At 41.7% G+C, this 22,861-nt stretch overlaps 2 protein-coding genes across 9 annotated transcripts in view; one reads left to right on the top strand and one right to left on the bottom strand.

The window, feature by feature from the left end:
• Nucleotides 1-6,290, bottom strand: part of trmt61a (tRNA methyltransferase 61A) — a 52,716-nt gene extending 46,426 nt beyond the window's left edge. For 2 of the 5 annotated variants that reach the window (XM_078234023.1, XM_078234019.1), the window contains exons 1-2: nucleotides 6,159-6,265; nucleotides 394-438 (exon numbers count right to left, since the gene is read on the bottom strand). The gene's annotated coding sequence lies outside the window, so the exon portion shown is untranslated. Of the gene's footprint in view, nucleotides 1-393; nucleotides 439-6,158 lie in introns of all 5 variants that reach the window. The other 3 variants (XM_078234018.1, XM_078234021.1, XM_078234022.1) reach the window with 3 other exon arrangements.
• Nucleotides 6,291-6,415: 125 nt separating this feature from the next.
• On the top strand, nucleotides 6,416-22,642 carry LOC144507174 (creatine kinase B-type). Of its 4 annotated transcripts, none has more exons than XM_078234014.1 (8): nucleotides 6,416-6,535; nucleotides 7,683-7,888; nucleotides 8,903-9,057; nucleotides 9,975-10,107; nucleotides 12,776-12,947; nucleotides 15,894-16,017; nucleotides 16,100-16,289; nucleotides 22,274-22,642. In XM_078234014.1, exons 2-8 carry the CDS (start codon nucleotides 7,696-7,698, stop codon nucleotides 22,450-22,452), a joined length of 1,146 nt encoding a protein of 381 aa, XP_078090140.1. In that variant the 5' UTR covers nucleotides 6,416-6,535; nucleotides 7,683-7,695; the 3' UTR covers nucleotides 22,453-22,642. The 4 variants fall into 4 exon arrangements, with proteins under 4 accessions (XP_078090140.1, XP_078090141.1, XP_078090142.1 ...); XM_078234015.1 differs by lacking the exon at nucleotides 7,683-7,888 and adding an exon at nucleotides 8,261-8,457 and having other exon boundaries at nucleotides 6,429-6,535; XM_078234016.1 differs by having other exon boundaries at nucleotides 6,432-6,535; nucleotides 7,683-8,457.
• Nucleotides 22,643-22,861: the final 219 nt, after the last annotated feature.

Below are 22,861 nucleotides of genomic sequence, written 5' to 3'. Positions count from 1 at the left end.
GTAATCAAATTAGTGCTGTGACTATTTTGTCCAATAAAACTCCCATTCTAAATAGCTGAAACTGACCAAGCAATTAGTTATTCACTCTCAATCAATATTCTCCACAACCATATTTAAGTATATTTCTACAACAATTGAGTGCTTGTGAATTACAGTTTGAACTGAAATACTGGGAACTGGAAAGTCTCCCCCATTGCCTGCCAGACACACATCAAGAATGTGCTGCTATCCTCCCCAACTGCCCAAATTGCTGTAGAGCCACAACCAGTTAAAAAGCACAATGCTGGCCAAGCAAAGCAGACCACTTTGTCAGCATCCCATCCAATAGCTTGAACACCCACTTTAGCATCATTGGTCACCTCATTATCTGGAGGATGCACTGTCACAACTTACCAAGGTTTCCTCAGCAACACCTTGCAAATCTGTAACCTCCACCACCTAGAAGGTAAAGAACAGAAGAGGAGAGGGAATACCATCACCTCAAAGTCACATGCCATCCTGATTTAAGCAAATATTCTCATAACTTCATTAACATTGCATCAAAATGTTGGAACTTTCTACTCAAATAGTATTGAGAGAGCAATTTCACAACCTGGAAAGCAACAACTCAAGGAGGTCTACCACTGCCATCCAAGAGCAACTACGAATTGTCAATGATACCCACATCCCGAGTGTTTTAGAAATCACTTGAGTTACATGATTACCTCAAATTAAGGCAGACAAACAAAATCTGTTGCCATTAGCTGACAATACAAGGTCTAGGGCTCACGAATTTAAGGTTCTGTGCAAGAGATATGGCGGGGGTGTTCCAAGGAAGAACTTTCTTTGACACAACAAATGGAAATAATTTGAAACATATTATGATGATGGTGGAAGGGAACAATCAATGATTTCAAATGGAAATTGGATGGGCCCTTAAAGAAGATGAATTTGCACAGCTCCGTGGATAGAGCAGGGAAAGGGACTAACCTGGATTGCTCTACAGAGAGTCGACATGGGCTGGATGGGCTAGAGGCCTCCTTCTGGGTCACAATGAATGACTCTTAACTTTGTCATTCGCATTGCAGTACAGAATTACATGGATTATCTTTCATTATCTTCCAACTCACAACATATATTGGTACGGCCACACTTGGAATACTGTGTACAGTTCTGGTCACCCTATTATAGAAAGGATATTATTAAACTAGAAAGCGTGCAGAAAAGATATACTAGGATGCTACCGGGATTTGATGGTTTGAGTTATAAGGAGAGGCTGGATAGACTGGGACTTTTTTCTCTGGAGCGTAGAAGGCTGAGGGGTGATCTTATAGAGTCTATAAAATAATGAGGGGCATAGATCAGCTAGATAGTCAATATCTTTTCCCAAAGGTAGGGGAGTCTAAAACTAGAGGGCATGGGTTTAAGGTGAGAGGGGAGGGATACAAAAGGGTCCAGAGGGGCAATTTTTTCACAGAGGGTGGTGAATGCCTGGAACAAGCTGCCAGAGGTAGTAGTAGAGGCGGGTTCAATTTTGTCTTTTAAAAAGCATTTAGACAGTTACATGGGTAAGATGGGTATCGAGGGATATGGGCTAAATGTGGGCAATTGGGACTGGCTTAGGGGTTTTTTAAAAAAAGGGCAGCTGTAAACCTCATTTACACAGAGTCATAGAGGTTAAGAGTATAAAGAGGCAAACACTTTTATTGTAAAACACACTGCAGTTGTAAGTCTGTCACTCCATTTTACTTTTTAAATTCAACAGAATATCCTCAGGTACAAGGCACACTGAGCAAGACACATGCATTTCTGGGAAATCGCATTAAATGAACAATATGTACAGTTACATTTCTAAAGTGAATAAAACTGGATCTTAGCTATGGTAAAGGAGCAGAAACGGTAGCTTGCAGGCCAGTGAAAGCTGGAAGTCAGTGAACTGCTTAAATCTAAAGTCACATTTAGCCAACAGGAAAGATTCAAGGCATGAGAGCAACTATATAACACAACTAAAAAGCATAAACCAAATGAAAGCTATACAGAAAACAGCTCATAAGAGACAAGTAATTTCATAAGTGACTTCAAATAAAATAAGTTAAAACTAGTAATAGAGGGATTTGACTGCAGAGTTGATGAACCATGTGAAGATTTAGTAATCGCACCTGGCATGCACTTAATATTTCAAATTCAGCACACCAGTCAGCATGAAAAGTGAGATACAGGTTTGGCAGAGCACTGATTCATAGACAACTAAGTTTGATTAAGTTTTGATGTTTGTAATGTTAAATACACTGCAATCATAGGTAACCAAACCTTGCAAGTATATTATTATGGTTAATTTAAAAATGAGCACATCATGGGATCAAAAGATATCTCAGCAATAAACGTGTGTGTATGATGCACTTGGACAGAATAATTGTACTGAAGACGTTCTACCCAACAGGCAGAACCCAAAACAATAAACCAATTCATAGCTGCATAAACTCGGGAAAAGTTTTTCTCTTGTAAAATTACCTACTGCAGAGAGTTACTATTCACCTCCAAGGTCAAATCCAATTCAAGCTGAAAGGACAAATATTTCCACATGCTTTGATTGTAAGGCTCTTAGGGGGTGAATTGAACTTAAGCAGCTTCATTTCAGTTTCTCATGAAATGATGCCTTAATTTGACACCAAGTTGTTGAAGGAAATGACTCTCTTATTCAAAGACGGAACATGTAGGTTTGTGGTTAAGCCAGCAAAATTGAAGGCACATTGTTGTTCTGCTTTTGGACATGTCATATCTGACCTGTGACTTCCTGGCACTAAATCTAATTGAGAATTCCATTCTACAGCATTTTGTGAACAGCACATGAATTTACCACAATGAGATGGGAATTTGGGCAAAGAAATGGCAGATGGAGTTCAATCCAGATAAATGCGAAGTGATGCATTTTGGTAGAACTAACATAGGGGGGGGGGGAGCTATACGATAAATGGCAGAACCATAAAGGGTCTAGATATGCAGAGGGACCTGGGTGTGCAAGTCCACAGATCCTTGAAGGTGACGTCACAGGTGGAGAAGGTAGTGAATAAGGCATATGGCGTGCTTGCCTTTATAGGACGGGGCATAGAGTATAAAACTTGGGGTCTGAAGTTGCAGTTGTATAGAACGTTGGTTCGGCCGCATTTGGAATACTGCGCCCAGTTCTGGTCACCACACTACCAGAAGGACGTGGAGGCTTTAGAGAGAGTGCAGAGGAGGTTTACCAGGATGTTGCCTGGTATGGAAGGGCTTAGTTATGAGGAGAGATTGGGTAAACTGGGGTTGTTCTCACTGGAAAGATGGAGGATGAGGGGTGGCCTAATAGAGGTGTACAGAGGGTGGTGGGGGCCTGGAATGCGCTGCCGGGCAAGGTGGTGGAGGCGGACACACTGGGAATGTTTAAGACTTATTTAGATAGCCACATGAACGGAGTGGGAATGGAGGGATACAAAAGAATGGTCTAGTTTGGACCAGGGAGCAGCGTGGGCTTGGAGGGCCGAAGGGCCTGTTCCTGTGCTATATTGTTCTTTTGTTCAGGGTTTACCAATAATTCCTAAACTCATGGACAGTCTGGCTTGAACAAAGTTAAAATTAAATTGCTTCCCATGTATCTGCTGCCTTTGTTCTATGAGGTTGTAAGGTGCTGTCAGAGGACACTCGGCAAGTTGTTGCAGTGCACTTTGCACATCGTGTTTCCAATGTGCTCCAGTGGTGGATCAAGTGGGCTGCTGTGCCCTGGATTTGATCAAGCTTCTCGAGTGTTGTTCGAGCTGCACTCATTCAGGCAAATAGAGAGTGTACTCCATCACATGCCTGACTTGTGTCATAGATGGTAGATATGCTTTGGGGAGTCAGGTGAATTATTTGCTGCAGATTTCACAGCTCCTGACCTGCTCTTGGAGCCACAGTATATATATGGCCGGTCCATTTAGGTTTCTGGTCAAAGGTAACCCCCAGGATGTCAATGGTAGGGGAATTCAGCAAAGGTAATGTCAAGGGGCACTGGTTAGATTACATCTTTTTAGAAATGGCATTGCCTTTCACTTGTGTGCATGAATGTTACTTTTCACTCATCAGCCCAAGCCTGGATATTATCTACATCTCCCTGTATGCAGGCACAAACAACTTCAGTATTTGTGGAGTTGCGAACGGTAATGAACATAGTATAATCATTAAGCAACATCATCACCTAAGGCGGCACAGTGGTCAGCACTGCTGCCTCACAGCACCAGGGACCCAGCTTGGATCAGTGTGTGTGTGGTGTCTGCAAGTTCTTTCCGTGTCCTCTGGTTTCCTCCCACAGTCCAAAGATGTGCGGATTAGATGCATTGACCATGCTAAATTGCCCCTTGCTGTACTCGAACAGGCGCCGGAGTGTGGCGACTAGCAGATTTTCAGAGTAACTTCATTGCAGTGTGAATGTAAGCCTACTTGTGACACTAATGAATAAAAAACAACACCTCTGACATTATGATGGAAGGAAGTAGTTGAAAATGATCAGGGCTAGGACACCACCCTGAGGAACCCCTGCTATGATGTTTTAAATCAAAGGTAATTGACCTGCAACAACCATCTTCCCATTTTTGATGACACACCAGCAAAAGCTACTTTGATGGCAGGGCAGTCACCCTCACCACACTTACTGAATTCAACTCATCTATGTTTGGACCAATGCTGTAAGAGATCTAGAGCCAAATGGTCGTGGCAGAACCCAAACTAAGAATCATGCGCAGGTTGTTTCAGATTAAGTGTCAATTGATAACACTGTCAATAACATCTTAATGACTTTACTGATAATTGAGAGTAGACTGGTGGGGTAGTAATTAGCCAGATTGGATTGGTCTTACTTTTTGACTAGAGGCACAGCTAGTTTTTGAGCATGTCATCAGTACTGCAGCTAGGATGTTGTCAAGGACCCATTACTGTATCTATTGTCTTTATATCACATGCAGTGAACTCAATTGGCTGAATACTGAGATGTTGGTTTCTTGGGACCCCAGAAATGCACCACCCTCTTGACACATCTGCCTGAAGGTAGTTGCAAATGCTTCAAACTTATCTTTTGCACTGACATGCTGGGCTCCCAATCATTGAGGATGGTGATCTTTGTGCAGTTTTCTCATTTGGTTAATTTTTCACCACCATTCATTACTGGGTGTGGCAGGACTACAGAGCATTGATCTAATCCACTAGATGGGATTTTCCAGCCCCACAACATCAATGGACTTTTAGTTGGCCTGCAGTATCCCCTGCAGCAGGACCAGAAAGTCCCAGCCATTGTTTTTGTAATGTGTGTCACATGCTGCTTCTGGCTGTTCAGCATGTATGTAGCCATTTTGTAACTTCACCAGGTTGCTGCTTAATTTTTAAGATTGCCAGGTGCTGTTGCTGATACATTCTCCTGCAACTCAGCAATTTGATTTATTGTCACATGTATTGTGATATTGAAAAATTGTTTCTTACTACGTAGACAAAGCATACTATTCAGAGTACATAGGGGAGAAGGAAAGGTGAGGATGCAGAATGTAGTACTCCCCTGACTTTCCTGCAAATCAACAATCCCCTGATTGATGGTAATGGTAGTCCATGAATTTACAGATTATTAAACTCTGCTCATGGTGATGGTCCACAGTACCCAGTTCTGAACTGTTAAACCCAAATACAGAATGGAACACAAACCTGGGTGTCTCAGAGGCCTAAAAAGAGGGGCAGACTTAGTGTTTGGGGGAAATCGCAACACTAGCAACTCCCAATTGCTTCAAGTAGAGTCCTCCTACACATTAGCAACTCTGGGGCCAGGGCCAATCTGCAGCCTAATGAAAGGACAGCACAGTGGTTAGCACTTGCTGCTGCACAACTCCAGGGACCCGGGTTCAATTCCAGCCTCAGGTCACCGTCTGTGTGGAGTTTGCACATTCTCCCCATGTCGAGAGGGGTTTCCTCCAGGTCTCTCTCCCCCCCCCCCCCCCCCCGTGTGTTAGGTTAGGTTGATTAGCTATGCTAAAAATTGTCCTTTAGTGGGGGATGGGGGTGATTAGTAGGATAAATACGTGGGGGTTATGGGGATGGAGCCTGGGTGGGATTGTGGTCGGCGCAGACTTCGATGCGTCGAACGGCCTCCACCTGCGCGGTAGGGATTCTATGAATGCCTGGCTAACCTTACGGGCTTTCAGCGCTCCTGACTCCGGAAGCCTCTTCTAACGCATGTGGGGGGGAAGCCAGAAGAGAAAACTCACCGCCACCGAATGGACTCTCGGCGCACACCGATCGCGTCACCCGGCTTGTCCTTGGGCGCCCGGTGATGACGTCGCTGCCCCTCCAGCCCGGCTCTTTGATTGACAGGCCGTCCGGTGAATGGGGCTGCAATGCAGCAGCCAATGGGAGCGCGGCTCCGCTGTGCTATATAATCCAATGGGAAGGTGCGGAGCGGCCGGACACCAATCAGTGTGGTGTGGATACAGGCAGAGGGGGGAAAAAAAAAACCCAGCTCAGGCTGAGAATTTAACCGGTTTCTTCCAAAATTCTCACCATCCAGGTAAGGTCATTGCGGAAAATTAAAAGAACTGGACGCTACATTGCAATTGCAAATTCTTATTTTTGCTATGCTCTTAATTTCAAAGCCATGTATCTTCATTTGCGATGAAGAGTCTAGCAGAAATGCAAGTTAAACACATGCAATTTAAATAAATTCGATAGTGTTTGAGAAGCAGAATTAAAATTAAAATTCTGCTTGGTTTCGGAATTAACCAGGGTTTATTTTTTTTAAGCTACGGTCTAGTTTAGTGATGAAGTGCTCATCATTACCGACCTAGAAAAAAAATAATCCATTTGGATGCATGGTGGCTGTGAAAGAATCCTCTTGAGCACTGATTGCTAACAGTGTTGAAGAAATATCTTTGAGTGGTGCTTTATGGACCTTCTGCTATCTCAATGGCAATTTCCTAGTTAGTAAAATGTTCTTCATCTGTAAATCAGCATTCAAATATATTTTATTTTCACTTAAAACGAAAGAAAAGCTCCCCCGCCCCCCCAAAGCCGGCTATTTGTATTGGAAAGGATCAAGAATGGTATTTGTGCTAATCCATTGGCTCTAATCTGTGACATCTGGACCTAACACATAGCTGCTGTACTTGAATTGCCCTTAAATTCTGCTTGGAATACAATGCGAAAGGGCCACGAAGGACGAGGAATTTACGTAAACGTAAGGCTGTTTGAGAATCCAATAAGGTCTTCAGTAACGCGGATATCAAGGGATTATTATTAATTAATCGGCAATGTATTCCTTCCAGAAGGACGGAAAGGGCGAAAAAAGGGTTTAAGGTCCCTAAATGTCAAGATTCATTTTTTTTAAAAAAATCATTAAATCGTGTTTAGCCATTGCTCAGATTGTGAGGGGATTAGAGCGTCTGAAAGATGCAACGGACTGCCGCATTCACCCAGAAGTTGCTTTTAGATCATCTGTTTCAAGCACTTTGTAAATGTCGGATTATTTAGTTTTCGAATTCGCTCGCATTCTTGCTGAATGGCATGTTTTAAAAATCTGCAAATGGGACTCTATTTAAATTCTTAATGAGCATTATTTACATCAGTTAGACCAAAACAATTCCAAGTCTTAGCACCGGGAATCCGCATTAAATCGGATTTATTTGTGTATATATAAAACCCTCTTGTTTGTGTTGCAGTAAAGCGGTAACCATGCCATTCAGTAACAGTCACAACCTTCTGAAGATGAAATATTCAGCTAAGGAAGAATTCCCGGACTTAAGCCAACATAACAACCACATGGCTAAAGTCCTGACCCTGGACTTGTACAGCAAGCTGCGAGATAAGCAGACCCCCAGCGGATTTAGCCTTGACGATGCCATTCAGACTGGGGTTGACAACCCAGGTAAAAGCCGCACTCGGACGAGCCGTCTGCTCTCCCCTTGCTTACAGAAGGTGCTGCTTTCCAAAGGCCACCAGGAAATCACAATGAGGAAAAATATTGACCCCAAACCCCGCACTTTGTTTTGTCGGTGTGCTAATAGCCTACCTACAAAGCAAAGCAGCGAGGATCATTAACTTTTTTAAAAAAGTGAAAATCCTCTTTTTTTTTAATGGCTGTCATTGGTTTTGGCCTCATGGCTTTCAGATACCACCCCACTCCCCGAATGGATTGAGATCTCCACGGCCAGCGACCTTCTGTAATAGGGGGGATAGTGGATGGCGAATGTGATGTGTGATCCGTCTCATTGTTGTATCTGGTTTTCATTCCGTGTAGCTGTGAGTCTCCCCCCGCCATGGCCCCGCTAAAGATAAAGAGGTTATCGGCCCAGGAAGAGTTCCCCGACCTGAGCAAACACAACAACCACATGGCCAAGGTGCTCACTCCGGACCTCTACAAGAAACTCCAAAACAAATCCACCCCCAGTGGCTTCACTTTGGATGATGTAATTCAGACAGGGGTTGATAATCCCGGTAAAGCATTTTACATTGAGATTATTGTAAAGTCTCTCCACCCAATCTGATATGTGATCAATGTGTCGGTAGGCTCCGGGATTCTTTGTCTGCGATAAATCACCACACCTTATCACCCGACGTAAAACTATCCCTGGTGATATAGCCACTTGATATTTTTATGCCTTTGCAAACATGTATATTTCCCTTTAAAGTAAATACGTTGGAAAATGTAATGGTCAGTGATCCATCCCAATCATAATATTGGAAAAAGTTGCTCCCAGTCAAAAAAAAGTTGGTCCAAATATTTTTGAAGACATGCTGTTTTATGCTGGTCTTCTATTTAAAATAAACACAGCTCCTCACACTGAACGGCTGATTTACTTATTAACCTTGCATGTATCAGTTAACGGAAAAACTACGTGCATTAAGAGCGATCTGTCCCCCTTTTCTTCTCCCCGTGCAGGTCACCCATTTATTATGACAGTAGGTTGTGTTGCTGGTGATGAAGAATCCTATGAGGTTTTCAAGGACCTCTTTGACCCAATAATTCGAGACCGTCACGGTGGCTACAAACCTACTGACAAGCACAAAACTGATCTTCACCATGAAAACCTCAAGGTGAGGAATCATTTTCTTGGATTAAAGATATAATGCGGAATGAGAAGTAAACTCGACGTGAAACGGCACCTATGTAAATCGGGAGGGGTTTTAACTCGGTGCTGCCTCCAATGGGCTGAGTTCGCCTGGGTGCCTGCTGGTAATAGTGTTCTGCCGTGTAAAATAGGACCAGCACATTCTTGGGGGAGGGCTTCTTGATATTTCGAATTTACACCAGGAGGCATTGTTCCAGCTTCCTCCTGAAGCTTTGTAATGGGACTGGCAACATGTGAGGTTGAGCTGACGATTTGCATATGTACCTTGCTTTTGTAGTTTAGTAAATGGAATCTTGTGTAGCTTCCAACAAAACTTGGCATTTATGTTGTACCTTTCCTGACCTCAGAACATCCCCAGAATTTACAACCAATTAAATACTTGCGCCACGTAAGAGCCAGTTTGCACAGCAAGATCCCACAAGCGGCTTTGTGATAGTGACCAGACTCTCTTTTTGGCTGTTTCTGCTAGCATGTCGCTGTGGAGACGTGTTGGGAAGGAGCTACTGACGTCTTTGTAGTACAGCTAAAAACAGTAGCTTTCATGTGTGAGAATGTAAGCTTGTGTTTTGCCATTGTGATCCTGTACTGCTAAGAATACTCAAGCCTACACTTGGCCAACTTCTAACAGTGGTTGTGAACTGGTATTCTTTTTTCCTACATCACGCACATCAACATAATTGTTGCCTAATAGGGTTATGAATTGGAATTGTACCAAAAGACCAAGCCAAGTTGTATAACATTCCTTTGTGTATTGACATTAAAATATTCCAGTTAACTGATGCTATCTGGCAAGGATACTTGTATCAATTTGTTCTTGCAATAGTTAATGGAAAAAACCACACAGAAATGAAGAAATAAAAATTTAATTTTCTTTTGAAAAAGGGTGGTGATGACCTGGATTCCAACTATGTGTTGAGTAGTCGAGTCCGCACAGGGCGCAGTATATGTGGTTTCTGCCTTCCCCCACACTGCAGTCGAGGGGAGCGTCGTGCCATTGAGAAACTTTCTGAGGAAGGTAAAGCCCAGTGGATGTGGTGTGTTAATGAATCACTTTAAATCTAATCTGAATGAATTGTCCCTGTACAAGTATAATCTTCTGACTGTTCAGAAATGAATTATGGCACACAGTTTATAATCCAACCTATTTTTTTGATAGATCAGTATCAGCCCTTATCCTAGTGTCCCTCAATTGTTTTACATGCCCAAAGAAAGCATTATACTAACGGAGAGTGACAATTTCCCTTTGGAAAGCCTTTTGTTTAAACTTTGCACACTACTTTTTTTCCCCGCCCCTCCAGAAAGGAATATTTTTGACCTAACTTTGCTGCTCATTGAGTCAAATCAAAACAAGATGATTCTCGCCTAAAATGGGAACTGGAATTACAACATTTTTGGTACACTTCCTTGAAACAATTAAGTTGAGAACCACTTCAGGCTGATCTAATGTTTCAGTTAACTGTAAATGCTATGCCTGCGAAAAGTGTAATCCACATTCTTGAACCATTTATGGAAATGAATGTCTGCACTCTGAGCTTGTGACCTCTTGTTAAAATTGGTAATGTTTGGAACACATGGCTGTTTTAGTTCTAAGAATCAATGTGCATGGGTGTGATAATTTTTTTTAAGGCAGGAAAAAGGAAGAAAACCTCTTCAAAATATATTTCGCATTTGCTTCTTGTAAAGGAACAAATTTAAAAGATTGAATCCCCCTCCACGAGCTGCTTGAAAACCCTGCTAAGATCTTGGCTCTCAGCAGATAAATTTCCTCATATCTAGGCAAAAGCGGCAGTAACAAAGATATTGGACTGAAGTACAAAATATAGCATTAATGGGGTGAACAATAAGAGGTGCTGCTGATGCTGACTAGAAGTAATAATCTATGACCTGCTAAAAGGCCATTTACTCCAAGTTATAAATAAAATGAAACTTAAGCAGTTCAGATGATCACTAAATTGTAATGCCTTTGAAATGAAAATGAAGAATATTTTGGCAGTTTTACGCAGTTCCACAAAATGACTCACATCTTTGATAAAGTGACTTTAAATGAGTTAAACCTCTTTTTTTGTCTTTGGCTCTTCCCAGGACTGAACAATATAAAATAGAACTAATAACCCGAGGGATGAAGGGGAGAATTATTCCATACTCCTTTAACCCAGAATGGGACAGTTTCTGGCTACAGACCAAAGTTACCAAGATAGTATCCTCAAAGTTTGTTTCCAGCCCTGGAATGGTAGATAGTATGCCAATGTGGATTATTTCCAAAATAGTTAGACAAACACTTTTTTTTTTCCTCAAAAGACAAACATGAAAACATTAGGGTCGACCAACTATTATATTCCCACTAACGACAGGATTGTTCTGGAGGGCTGATGGTCAGTCTGAGCCCCACACATGCTCCTTACCAAATGTACATCAGACAACCTGCTGGGGTGGGAACTGCATCTACCCGAAATCTGGTTAAAGGGATGTGGGACAAGGCATTGAGTTCCCACATTTCTGGCCATCACAGGGACCTGGCAAAGTTTGGGGAGTCTATACTTGTGAGCATTGGGTATGCTGTGTGCCAGACAGTAGAAATGTGGATCATGCTGGGTTCATGTCCTGGACAGTTGGAGAGGTAGCATAACCTTTTTAAAAAAAAATTGAAGGTGCCGTCAAATTTCTTCAGGAGATGGAGCCTGGCACTCAATCTGGCCACTCTCTTCTGCTGCAACTTCCTGGATTTTTCAGTAGGCAAGATCTAGACCAGTGGTTCTCAAATTTTGGTTGAAGGACCTTTTCTTCCTAATGGAATAATAACCACAGACCCTCCTACACCTTCCTCCAACACTTCATCTAAATTGCAATACTATGCATGACTCAGTGTTGCATGTAAAATGATTTGTCACTGAGAAAGCACCAGGGGATTGGAGGAGAATAGGAATAAAGGTGAGCATGCCTCCGGTCGTTGCTTGTTACCATTGAATATGGTGCCGTCAACAAGCGTCCACCCATGGGCTGGCCCTGTGTTGCAGACCTCCTTGATGGTCTTTGCAGAGTTCTAGGGGGATTCCAGGCCTGGGGTTGTAGGCTCCCTGGCCTATATGCACCATAATCATGTGGACACTTCTCATTTCTGAAACTGAATCTCTTGCTTACCCTACCAACTTAACAGCACCACCATTTACACTAGGATGAACTAACACAAGTTTTTGGTGACATGGCCTCTTGTGATTTTAAGCTAAAATTTCCCCCCAAATTGCTTCTCTCTGAAGATTCCCCTACTTTTGCCCAAGCATATAACTTTCAAGTATGCATTACACAGCTGCAAATTGATCTCCGTGATGCCCATTGTTTATTTTACAGAGCTGCAAATGTTTTCATTTGATAAATATTGAGCTTAGTGAATCTAAACTTTCAGCCTTCCGAACACAAGTCAATGGTATTAATTTGGTCTACTATTTGTACCGTTGGCAATTCTGAAATTTAGCATTTTGTCCATCTGTGTTTCATTTCCCACTGAGTGGTTTTGATTTCTTGTACAAAAGTAGTCAAACCATTCCATTTGTTAATGATTAGTTGCAACTTTTTCAGCACAGTTGAACTTTTTGTTTTGTTTAATTACTAGTTTTGGGAAGTCTGAATGGAAATGATTATAGTCGTAACTTCAGCACAGGCTAATTTTTTTTTGTATTATTCACTAGCTCTGGGAAGTCTGGATGGAGAATTTACTGGAAAATACTATGCCCTGAAGAATATGACTGACCAAGAGCAGCAAACTCTAATTGATGACCACTTTCTGTTTGACAAACCTGTGTCTCCACTGCTGCTGGCCTCTGGGATGGGACGTGACTGGCCTGATGGCAGAGGCATCTGGTTAGTTCTTGCAGAGACTGAGATGAAAATACAAATTTATTTTAAATTATTTCCATTTGCTTCAATTCCGATTCTCTTGTAGCATATTGGAACAATTAATGGAACTTCTAATATTAAATGTCTACTTTCAATTATCTTTCTACATACAATACACACTCTGGCTATTTTACTGCATTGCAATAGCTTTGTTATGCTGAAGTCAGTGGTTCCACAATGTAATCTGTTTCCTCTTCATGGATACAAATATAATTTAATTTATTTTCCTAGCTTATTATTGAGTGGTCTATAGCTTGAGCACTAATGCAGGTATCTAATAAGTGCTTACAGTGAGTTCAATATTTTTCAAACTTGAATGTCTTGTTTCTTTCTCCCTCCCCTACCTATGCTGGCAAACTGAGGTCCATCTCCTGTTCAAACCACTAAAATCAATACCCAAATCTAATGCCCATTTTAGATTTCATTTTCTTCGTAGCTGCCTCAATGAAGATAGGCATGCATGGTATAAGTCCAAATGCAAATACCCAATTTCTTAGAGTGCTTATTGTAGATTGGACAAACAAACTTAAGTTGCGAAGACACCAGGTCCAGATGAGATGCATCCAAGAATCTTGGGACATGAAGGGTGAAAATTGTACAGGTGCTGACCGTAATCTTCCAGTCTTCCTTAGATATGAGAATGCTGCCAGAAGACTAGAGAATTGCACATTAGAAACAATAATCCAAGAGACACGAACTTTTGACAAATGTGGCGTAATTAAGGAAAGCTAGCTTGGCATTGTTAAGACAAAGCATATTTAACTAATTTGATTTTCAGATTTTTTGTGATCTGATGAAAATTATATGGTGTACATGGTCTTCTGAATGGCATTCGATAATGGGTCACATAACTGCCATGTCAGTAAGTTGAAGCTCGTGGAATAAAAGGGACAATGCCAGCATGAACACTAAGTTGAGTGAGTGAATGTAGTGGTGAACACTTGTTTGGCAGATTGGAGGAAGGTATATAGTGGGGTTCTCCAGAGGTCTGTATTTGGACCACTGCTTTTCTTGATTTTTGTATACTAATAACTTGGTTTTGGCTGTACAGTGCACAAGTTTGGAGATGACACAACTTTGAAATGAGGAGGAAACTGATTAACTTCAAGAGGGCATGGACAGACATGTAGCAGAATGAAATTCCATGCAGCAAAGTGATACACTTGAGAAAACAATGAATGCAGTATAAAATTAATGGTGCAATGCTAAAGGAATCATTGGGACATGTGTACAAGTCACCAAAGGTGGTATCACAAGTTGAGAAAGCAGTCAATAAGTACAGAATCCTGGGCAAAGGAATATAGAAGCAAGGAAGTAATGATTAATCTGTCCAAAACACTTACTTGGCCTCAGAACTGTATCATGTTCTGGGTACTATACTTTCGGATGTGAGCATCACTGAGGCCTGCATTTGTTGCCCATCCTAATTGCTCTTGATTTGACCATATTGCATGTAACAAGGACAGCAGATTTTATGTCCCTGAATTGGTGAACCAGGTGGTTATTTACAACAATCACTCGTCTCATGGTCACCATTATTGAGACTATAAATTTCAATTCCAGATTTATACTTGATGGATTCTTAATTGAATTTAAATTCCCACCTACTGGCAGGGTGGGTTTTAAACCCATGTTCCCAGAACATTAAGGGGAGGTGGTGGTATAGTGGTATTGGTACCTGATGGTCTGGGTACGAATCCCACCATGGCAGATGGTGAAACTTAAATTCAATAAAAATCTGGAATTAAAAGTCTAATGATGACCATGAAACAATTGTTGTAAATACCCATCTGGTTTATTAATGTCCTTTTAGGGAAGGAAATCTGCTGTCCTTGCCCAGTTTGGCCTGTATGTGACTCCAGACCCACAGCAACATGGTTGACTCTTAACTGCCATTCAGTTTGAGAGCAATTGGGGATGGTCCACAAATGCTCGCCACTGATGCCCACATTCTAAGAAAGAATTAACCTGGGCCTTTGGTTTACTAGTCTGGTGACTTTATCATGCACAACTACCTGAAGGGAGAGGGCACAGAACCATTTTGAGAATGGTTCTGGATTGGAGAAGCTGTGGCTGTGAGGATATTGGATGGAGATGTTCAGTGTAGCTATGAAGAAACTATTTCTGTTGGCGGAAGGCTCAAAATGACAGATGTAAGGTGATTTAGCAAAAGAACCAGAAGTGACCTGAGCAAATTTGAGTCAATTTTCTCGTTTAGAAAAACGAGAGGCTATCTCATGGAGATGTACAAGATTCTGAAGGTTGCTTGATAGAATCGATGCTGAATGACTGGTTGTTTCTGTCGGTCAGGGGAATCTCAAAACACTAGGCACAGTCTTATTAGGACTGAGATGAGGGGAAATTACTTCACTCAAGTTCGTGAATCTTTGGAATTCTCTGCCCCAGAGTTGTGGAAGCTCTATCATTTAATACGCTTAAGGCTGGGATAGACAGGTATTTGGTCTCTTGGGGAATCAAGGGATACGGGGAACAAGAGTCCATGATTCCTATGTTCTTATTGAATGCTGGGGCAGGCTTGATGGGCTATATGGTCGTCTACTCCATTTCCTTCTGTTCTTGTACTTTTTTTTAATGCATTGACTGGTTAGAATCTGGAATACACTGTCTGAGAGTATGGTGGAGGTAAACTTATTTTTGGCTTTCAAAAGGAAATTGGATAATTACCTGAAATGAGACTATTTGCAGAGATATGGGGAAAGATGGATAAATGGGATTATCTGTGTTACTCCTACAGAGATGGCCTCTTCTGTGCTGTAACCAGTCAAAGATTCCATGAATTTGAGTTCTCTTGTCAAAAACCAAGCTATTTAGTTGAGAACTAGCAGCAATTTCATAATCAATTAAGCAACTTGTACAAAATATTGATCCAAATTTAAACATGTTTTCTAGGCACAATGACAATAAGACTTTCCTAGTTTGGGTAAATGAAGAAGATCATCTTCGAGTAATATCCATGCAAAAAGGTGGAAACATGAGGGAAGTCTTCACCCGTTTCTGCACTGGACTAACAAAGGTACAGACAAGCGCATTTCACAAGTTGGCAAAATTTGTGCATTTTCCTTTTTTTTAAACAACTTTTTTTGTAACCATTCTAGATTGAAAATGTCTTCAAAAACAATGGCCGTGCATTTATGTGGAATGAGCATCTTGGTTACATCCTGACATGTCCGTCTAACCTGGGAACAGGCCTCCGCGCTGGTGTTCATGTGAAACTTCCCAATCTCAGCAAACATGATAAATTTGGTGAAGTTCTGAAAAGGCTGCGACTGCAGAAGCGTGGTACAGGTGGGTTGGACTTTGTACGCATATTGTTGCAGAATTTGAAAATAATGCACTGCATTGTAATAAGTGTCGGACTGCTATCCTAGTGCAATCATTATGAATGTGACCTTATTGTTACAAAAACCTGAGCATGATGGCACTACAACGTATAATCATTAAAAATGGGAAATGATTGGACTATGCTTCAAATAATTAGCCCTTGCAATTACGATGGTAGAAACTCCCTTCCACAATAGACTTTGGACAAGGAATTCCAGTAGAGCTGATATTGGCAGCTGCTGCTGTGAGGGTTACTGTGGCGTTGAACCTGGTTCCTCCAGGTTGGAGCTGGAGATGCTTGCAACATCTCATAGGTTGCTCCTCACTAAGGGAATTCAGTAGTGTTCTCCCCTCATTGAGACCTAATTACATTTCTTTCTCTTGCCAGAGAAAAGCAGGCAGAGCAAATACATGTCCTAGACTAGGACAGGCATCCCCATGGGGCTGGGTGCCACTGACTTCATGTGCTGCTGGTCAATCTTGCCCGATACCATTTAGGGATTCCTTCCTTCCATCCTGTTGAAGATGCACAAAAAATCTTGAAGGCAACTCTTTAGTATCTTGGCAGCAGTCATGGATGTGCTAGCTGCATTTGATCCACTATGGCAAGGCAGAGGGTGGCTACTGTGTGATGAGGGCTAGCCAATGACCACATGGCTGCTAACCCACATACAATGACAAACCATGCTGCCACACAAAATGTGATCAGAGTACATCACTGGGAGCTGAAACAATGCCTGGACCATTCTGGAGGAGCCGAGTAGTACTCGAGTGCATGTCAAGCTTCATGATGGCTTGCTGCATGCTGCACACCTCACTATCATGAGGGCACAACCCTTTCCACAAGCTATACTGTGAGCTGTTGGAGAGGAGGGAACCTTTTTTGTTTTGGTTGGAAATCCATGGGAAATTATCAGTTCAATCCCCATCACCTTATCTGATCATTGCAACGTTGTCTTGGTCAAAATAACCATTCCAATCCAAATTTATAATTAAAATCATGCCCCATCACAGTGCCTGTCTTTTTGTATGCCTGTGCTCCAGTGCAGTGCTATCCAGTGGTTGCAGCGTGGCTGCTGACTTTCAGTGGAGGAGACTGCAGATGGTCTTGCACGATCACATCGAGCAAATCTGAGCCTAGAAAGCCTGATTGAGCACTGCGTTATCTGGACTTGGGCACTGGCTGAGTGGTGGTGGTAGAAGAATTAACGTTGCCTTCCTGGAAAGGACTGTTTGCTTCATGGATCTACTGCTACTCCCCCCTGAGCACAGTCCTGGAGATGTTAGATTGCTGGACTGTCCAAGAGCCCTTGCAAACTCCTTCATGTTCGCTCTCGCTCTTTCTCTCTCTCTCTCTCTTTCTCATATCTCCAACTTTGGTATCAGTCTCAGCTTGCCTGGCAACAAGCTAACCTTGAATGATGGCAGACTTCCATAGCAGCAATTGGATGTTGAGTTGGCAGTTGCTTGTGTTGCAATGGAAACTGTTGTCGGCTATCGCACTCTGTCATGTTGAATTTACGTGTGTACAGATGGAGTTGGCCACTATTCTCATGCTGGAAAGAATGGGGGTGGGGGGGGTGGGTAGCGGCATTATGCAAGTGTAATAGGAGTCCTCCTGTCAACCACCTCCTTCCCATGTGCCCCCTTAGCACTGTCTCAGCACGGTTATGATGCCCAGTGGGCGCTGGTAGGGTACTCTATGGGCACTACCCAGCCATGTCCCTGACCACCTTGGGGCTTCAATGACCTCATGTTTTATCTCTCTCCCTCCCACCCAGCATGACTATGTCTGGTCCCCATTGATGGGGACCATATTGAACCTTTCAGCACCGGACCATCGACAATACAGTCAATGGTGGCTGAATGTTAAACAAACAGCACAAAAATTGGTATTCTACTTGTATTGCAACCAAGCCATTGTGTCAATTCCAGCTTTTCACTAGAGCAACCTAACATCAATCCCATTGTCCCTTTCTCTTCCCACAGCAAGGCTGGTGCAATCACTAGGTGATTGCTGAGAGCAGCAAAAGACTCTAAACTGTTCATGAAACTACAAAAAAGCTTCAGCAGTGGGAATGAAATGTCCAGATCTACTGGTGTACATGCACATATACTGACATTCATGTATTTACATTGCAGTCTTTCCCAAAATTTCATATTATATTCCTCACACTGTTTCTGACTTGTACATCTCCATGACAATTCTAAAACTGCAAACCAGTGATATGAATATAATTTAATCTAGATCACACTATAGCTTTGTGCACAAAATCATACTGGAACAGTCGCATGTGAGCCATATGATGCATGATGTGCATTTCTTCAAGTGCATATCCTGTGAAAAATAAAATTCTAAATGCTGAACCCATTCATACTAATATTCATTTTTTTTGAAAGTTAATTGGGGGATGCAAGGCTGATCATTTGCTTAGGGTGCCTTTAACACTGGCCTTTCCCCATAGTTGTACATTTTCTGTTGCTGTTATCTAATTCGCCTTTTTAAAGGCAGAATAGTAAACATTCCAAGCTTCAGTAACTCTGTACAATTTCTGTCTCTTTTTCTCTAAATTTAACGAGGTTGAAAACACTAGACTATTCGTGTCACTGACACCACTAGAATAAATAGGTTTTTTTCTTTACCTTTTTCATGGGAATTAATCCGAGTATCACAAGTTTATTCAACTATATTTTCTCACCATTGAGATTTACCTAGTAAATCTTTATTTTTGCAAAAGTATACTTCATTCATAAAATATCTAAAGAACAAATGTTTTGTAATGTTTTCTAGATAACTATTGAATTTTACTTGTACGATTCTAATGCCCTTTTATTTATTATTGTCACATGTATTAGTATACAGTGAAAAGTATTGTTTCTTGCACGCTATACAGACAAAGCATACCGTTCATAGAGAAGGAAAGGAGAGAGTGCAGAATGTAATGTTACAGTCATAGCTAGGGTGTAGAGAAAGACCAACTTAATGCGAGGTAGGTCCATTCAAAAGTCTGATGGCAGCAGGGAAGAATCTATTTTTGAGTCAGTTAGTATGTGATTCTCTGACTTTTGTATCTTTTTCCCTATGTCTGAGTGCGTGGGGTCCTCGATTATGCTGGCTGTTTTTCCGAGGCAGTGGGAAGTGTAGACAGTGTCAATGGATGGGAGGCTGGTTTGAGTGATGGATTGGGCTTTATTCACGACCCTTTGTAATATAATGGAACATTCAAAATTGCAAATAGTGTTGTAACTGTGGTCTAATCATTATCTTATACATTAGTTCTTTGCTCTTCTCTCACTCAAAATGCTGTTGGTTTCTTTGGTGATGTTTATCAGTCTGCACTTGCAGGGAATAATGCATTTCTCCCAAGGTTTATCTCTGCACATAATTTAGCAAGACTTTCCACTGAATGTATATAGACAATCCTTGTTTTATCACCCCAGATCTATTCATTCACACCTTTCCATGTTAAACTGCATTTCCCACATGTTGAAAAGCAGGCCATCTCACCATTTTCCCAAGAACACCAGTTTTCTATATATATATATATATATATATATATATATATATTTTTTTTTTTTTTATTTTGATCCCTGCAGTGTCATGCCTCCCAACTGTGTTCCACGCCAAGCTGCAGCTATTAACTCTAATCTTTGGTTTATCAAGCAATTTTCTCTGTTGCTCTTATTATGCACCTCAATTTTTGTTAGAAGCTTCCTGTGTAAAACCATAAATGCCATCTGGGAGTCATATAAACTACAGATTGTGCATTTCCATGTCCAGTACATACTGATTTTTACTTCAGTTAATACTGACTACCCTTGATCATCCATGCAATGATCCCTAATTATGAATTCTGAGTTCAATTGCAAGTGATTCTGTAACACTTTGTACAATGGTGAAACTGGAAAATTACTTTGAAAGATAAACTTTGGCCTTTGATCTGGATAATCACAGAATGGAAAATTACTTTTCAAAGATTCTACAATTGCTTTACAACACAATATATGCATTGAGCAATCTGGTCAACTTTTTTTGACCTGGGTAATCTCAGATGTTACTACTTGATATAGATAATACACATTTCTGGCTGAGCTGGATATAATGTTCACCTAAGAATTCAGTTTAAAGTGGTATGGGGCTTGGTCAAGATGCAAGTTGAGGGTTCCAGGGTTTTCTAAGTGATAGGTCAGGGATGGGGCTCTGAACAGCTAGATGGGTGTTTTTTTTAAAAAAACAATACTATGGGACCTCCAGCTAAAATAAATCCTGGAGCAACCCCCCACCCCAATCCCTACTGTCTGCAGCCATTGCACCTCCTGTAAAATGTCAGATAGGTTGGGGTATGGCAGGATGGCCACCCACTGGACTTTACATGGCCACTGTCCATATGTTTGCTGGTGTGGGGTTGGGGGTTTGGATCCAGCCCTACAGTGCAGACCAGATTACTTCTCTTGCACCAAGGATCTTGCTGATCCTTGTGTGTGCCGAGCTTGCTAGTTCTGTCCGTTGAAGGTAAACAACTGAACTATCGAAGAATGGGAGGAACAAATGAGAATTGAACAACAACTTGTATGTTTTTACCTGAGATGGGATGGACAGGAATTCTTAATCAAGCCCGTTTCTGTGACTTCAAATCACCTGTGTTTGTAAATGGTCTGAAAGCGCTCTATTTGCATTAGTGTCTGGGCACCATCTATGCATTGGGTTGCTTATGTCATCCTTTCGAAAGAGAACGGTTGAGTATGAGGCCAAATTTGGATTCTATTGCATAAACCTAAACCAGTTCTGTTTAGATTATCACTTGAGATTTGGCATTCTTCCCAGTAGAATTTTGAATTGCTATTTTTATTTTATAATTTAAACACGACCTTTTAAAGCATGATTAATTTCAGTCTCTATTAGGACATTTTGAAGCAACGGTTTATAGTATTCTATTTTCCTTTCTACATTCTGTACATTTCCATGGCATGCCTGAGCATTATTCCACCAAATAGTTTTGAACATTAAAAAAATGTTGTCCATAAGGTTAAAAAGTGCCTTTGGAAATCTCTGCCTCAAAAGGAACTTTGGTTTAAAATATGTATTGCTGTTGGTAACTAATTCCTACTTTTTAGATATCTTGGGTGCAAGGTGCTCAATAGATGGGGAAAATGGGAGTTTTTCCTGCTTGTGTTTTGAGCAAGCTTAGTAAAATGAATTTCTGGCACTCTGTGCAGCTCAGGGGATTTACACTGGCAGGAGGGGCCGAATCACGCCAGAGACTGGCATCGGACTGCTGAGGGGGGCCAGTGTGCGTGTGTGTGCCGATCTGCCAGTATACTGGGAGACCAGTTAACATGCGACTCACCCCCAGCCCCCAATGCAGAGTTTCTCTCCTACCTTGCTCTGCCCCTTGGCAGTGCCATTGTGGCACTGCCAGGCTGGCATTGCCAAGGGACACTCTTTCCCCCCCCCCCCCCACCTTACCCCAACCTCCCGGGGAACCTGAATGGCCTCTGGTCCCACCAATGAGGCCATCACACCTGGTCCCCGTCACTGGGGACCTTTTTGTGATTCCCTGCTAGTGTAGACCTCCACCGGCAGGGTCAGAAACATTAGCGAGCCTGGACAATTGCATCCCGGGCTCGCTAATGGATGGAAAGACTGATTTCTGTATTGTAATCAGCCTTGCACGCTCCCTGGTGCGAGGCTGATTTTACGTGGGGGGGAGGAAAAAAAATGGCCTGGGAAGAGATTCCCATTTTTGGCCTCCTGCTGACAGTTCCTGGCCTGCGAGGGCTGGGGAAAAATCGCATGTCTTGGTATATCAATATTCAAATAATTTAAAGACTTGCCATTTTCTTGTCGAATTTTAGCATTTCTATATAACTCTAACTTAAGTCACTTTTTATTCATTCTTTTGCAGTTGTACCAGTGTGACTGATGTTTTGTTGCTTCTCATTGCCAGGTGGTGTCGATACTGCTGCAGTTGGTGGTGTTTTTGATATCTCCAATGCTGACCGTCTGGGCTTCTCTGAAGTCGATTTGGTTCAAATGGTGATTGATGGTGTCAAGCTGCTTATTGAAATGGAGAAATGCCTTGAAAAGGGTCAGGCCATTGATGGTCTTATCCCAGCTCAGAAGTAAAGTCACTTTATCAAACAACCTCTAAACCATTCACTGGATATATTGTATAATATTATGAAAACCTCGATGGATTGGGAAAAGTATCACCTTTAGCAAAATATCTTCCATAAATGTAGTAATCTTGAAATTATCATTGCATTGTTGTTGCTGATGGATTAAAAATGAATAAATATACTTTGCTCCCTACAAATGAGTGCACAGTAATTTTCTTAGAATCTTGCTTAAGCTTCTCTTGGTCAACTATTGTAGCTTGCATTTTCATTACTTTGGTGGTTTTTGGTATCTAATATCTAAATTACTTCCTGTCTAAACTCTTTTTTTTTATACCAGGTCTATGCATCAACATCCAAATTAAAATATGGGAGTAAACTAATAGTTGGCTAAAGGTTTCTTCTGCTGTAATACATAA

Source organism: Mustelus asterias, chromosome 18 (genome assembly GCF_964213995.1).
Source record: "Mustelus asterias chromosome 18, sMusAst1.hap1.1, whole genome shotgun sequence".
NCBI lineage: Eukaryota > Metazoa > Chordata > Chondrichthyes > Carcharhiniformes > Triakidae > Mustelus > Mustelus asterias.
Note: the sequence above shows the minus strand (reverse complement) of the source record. Positions and strands in the feature narration are given on the sequence as shown.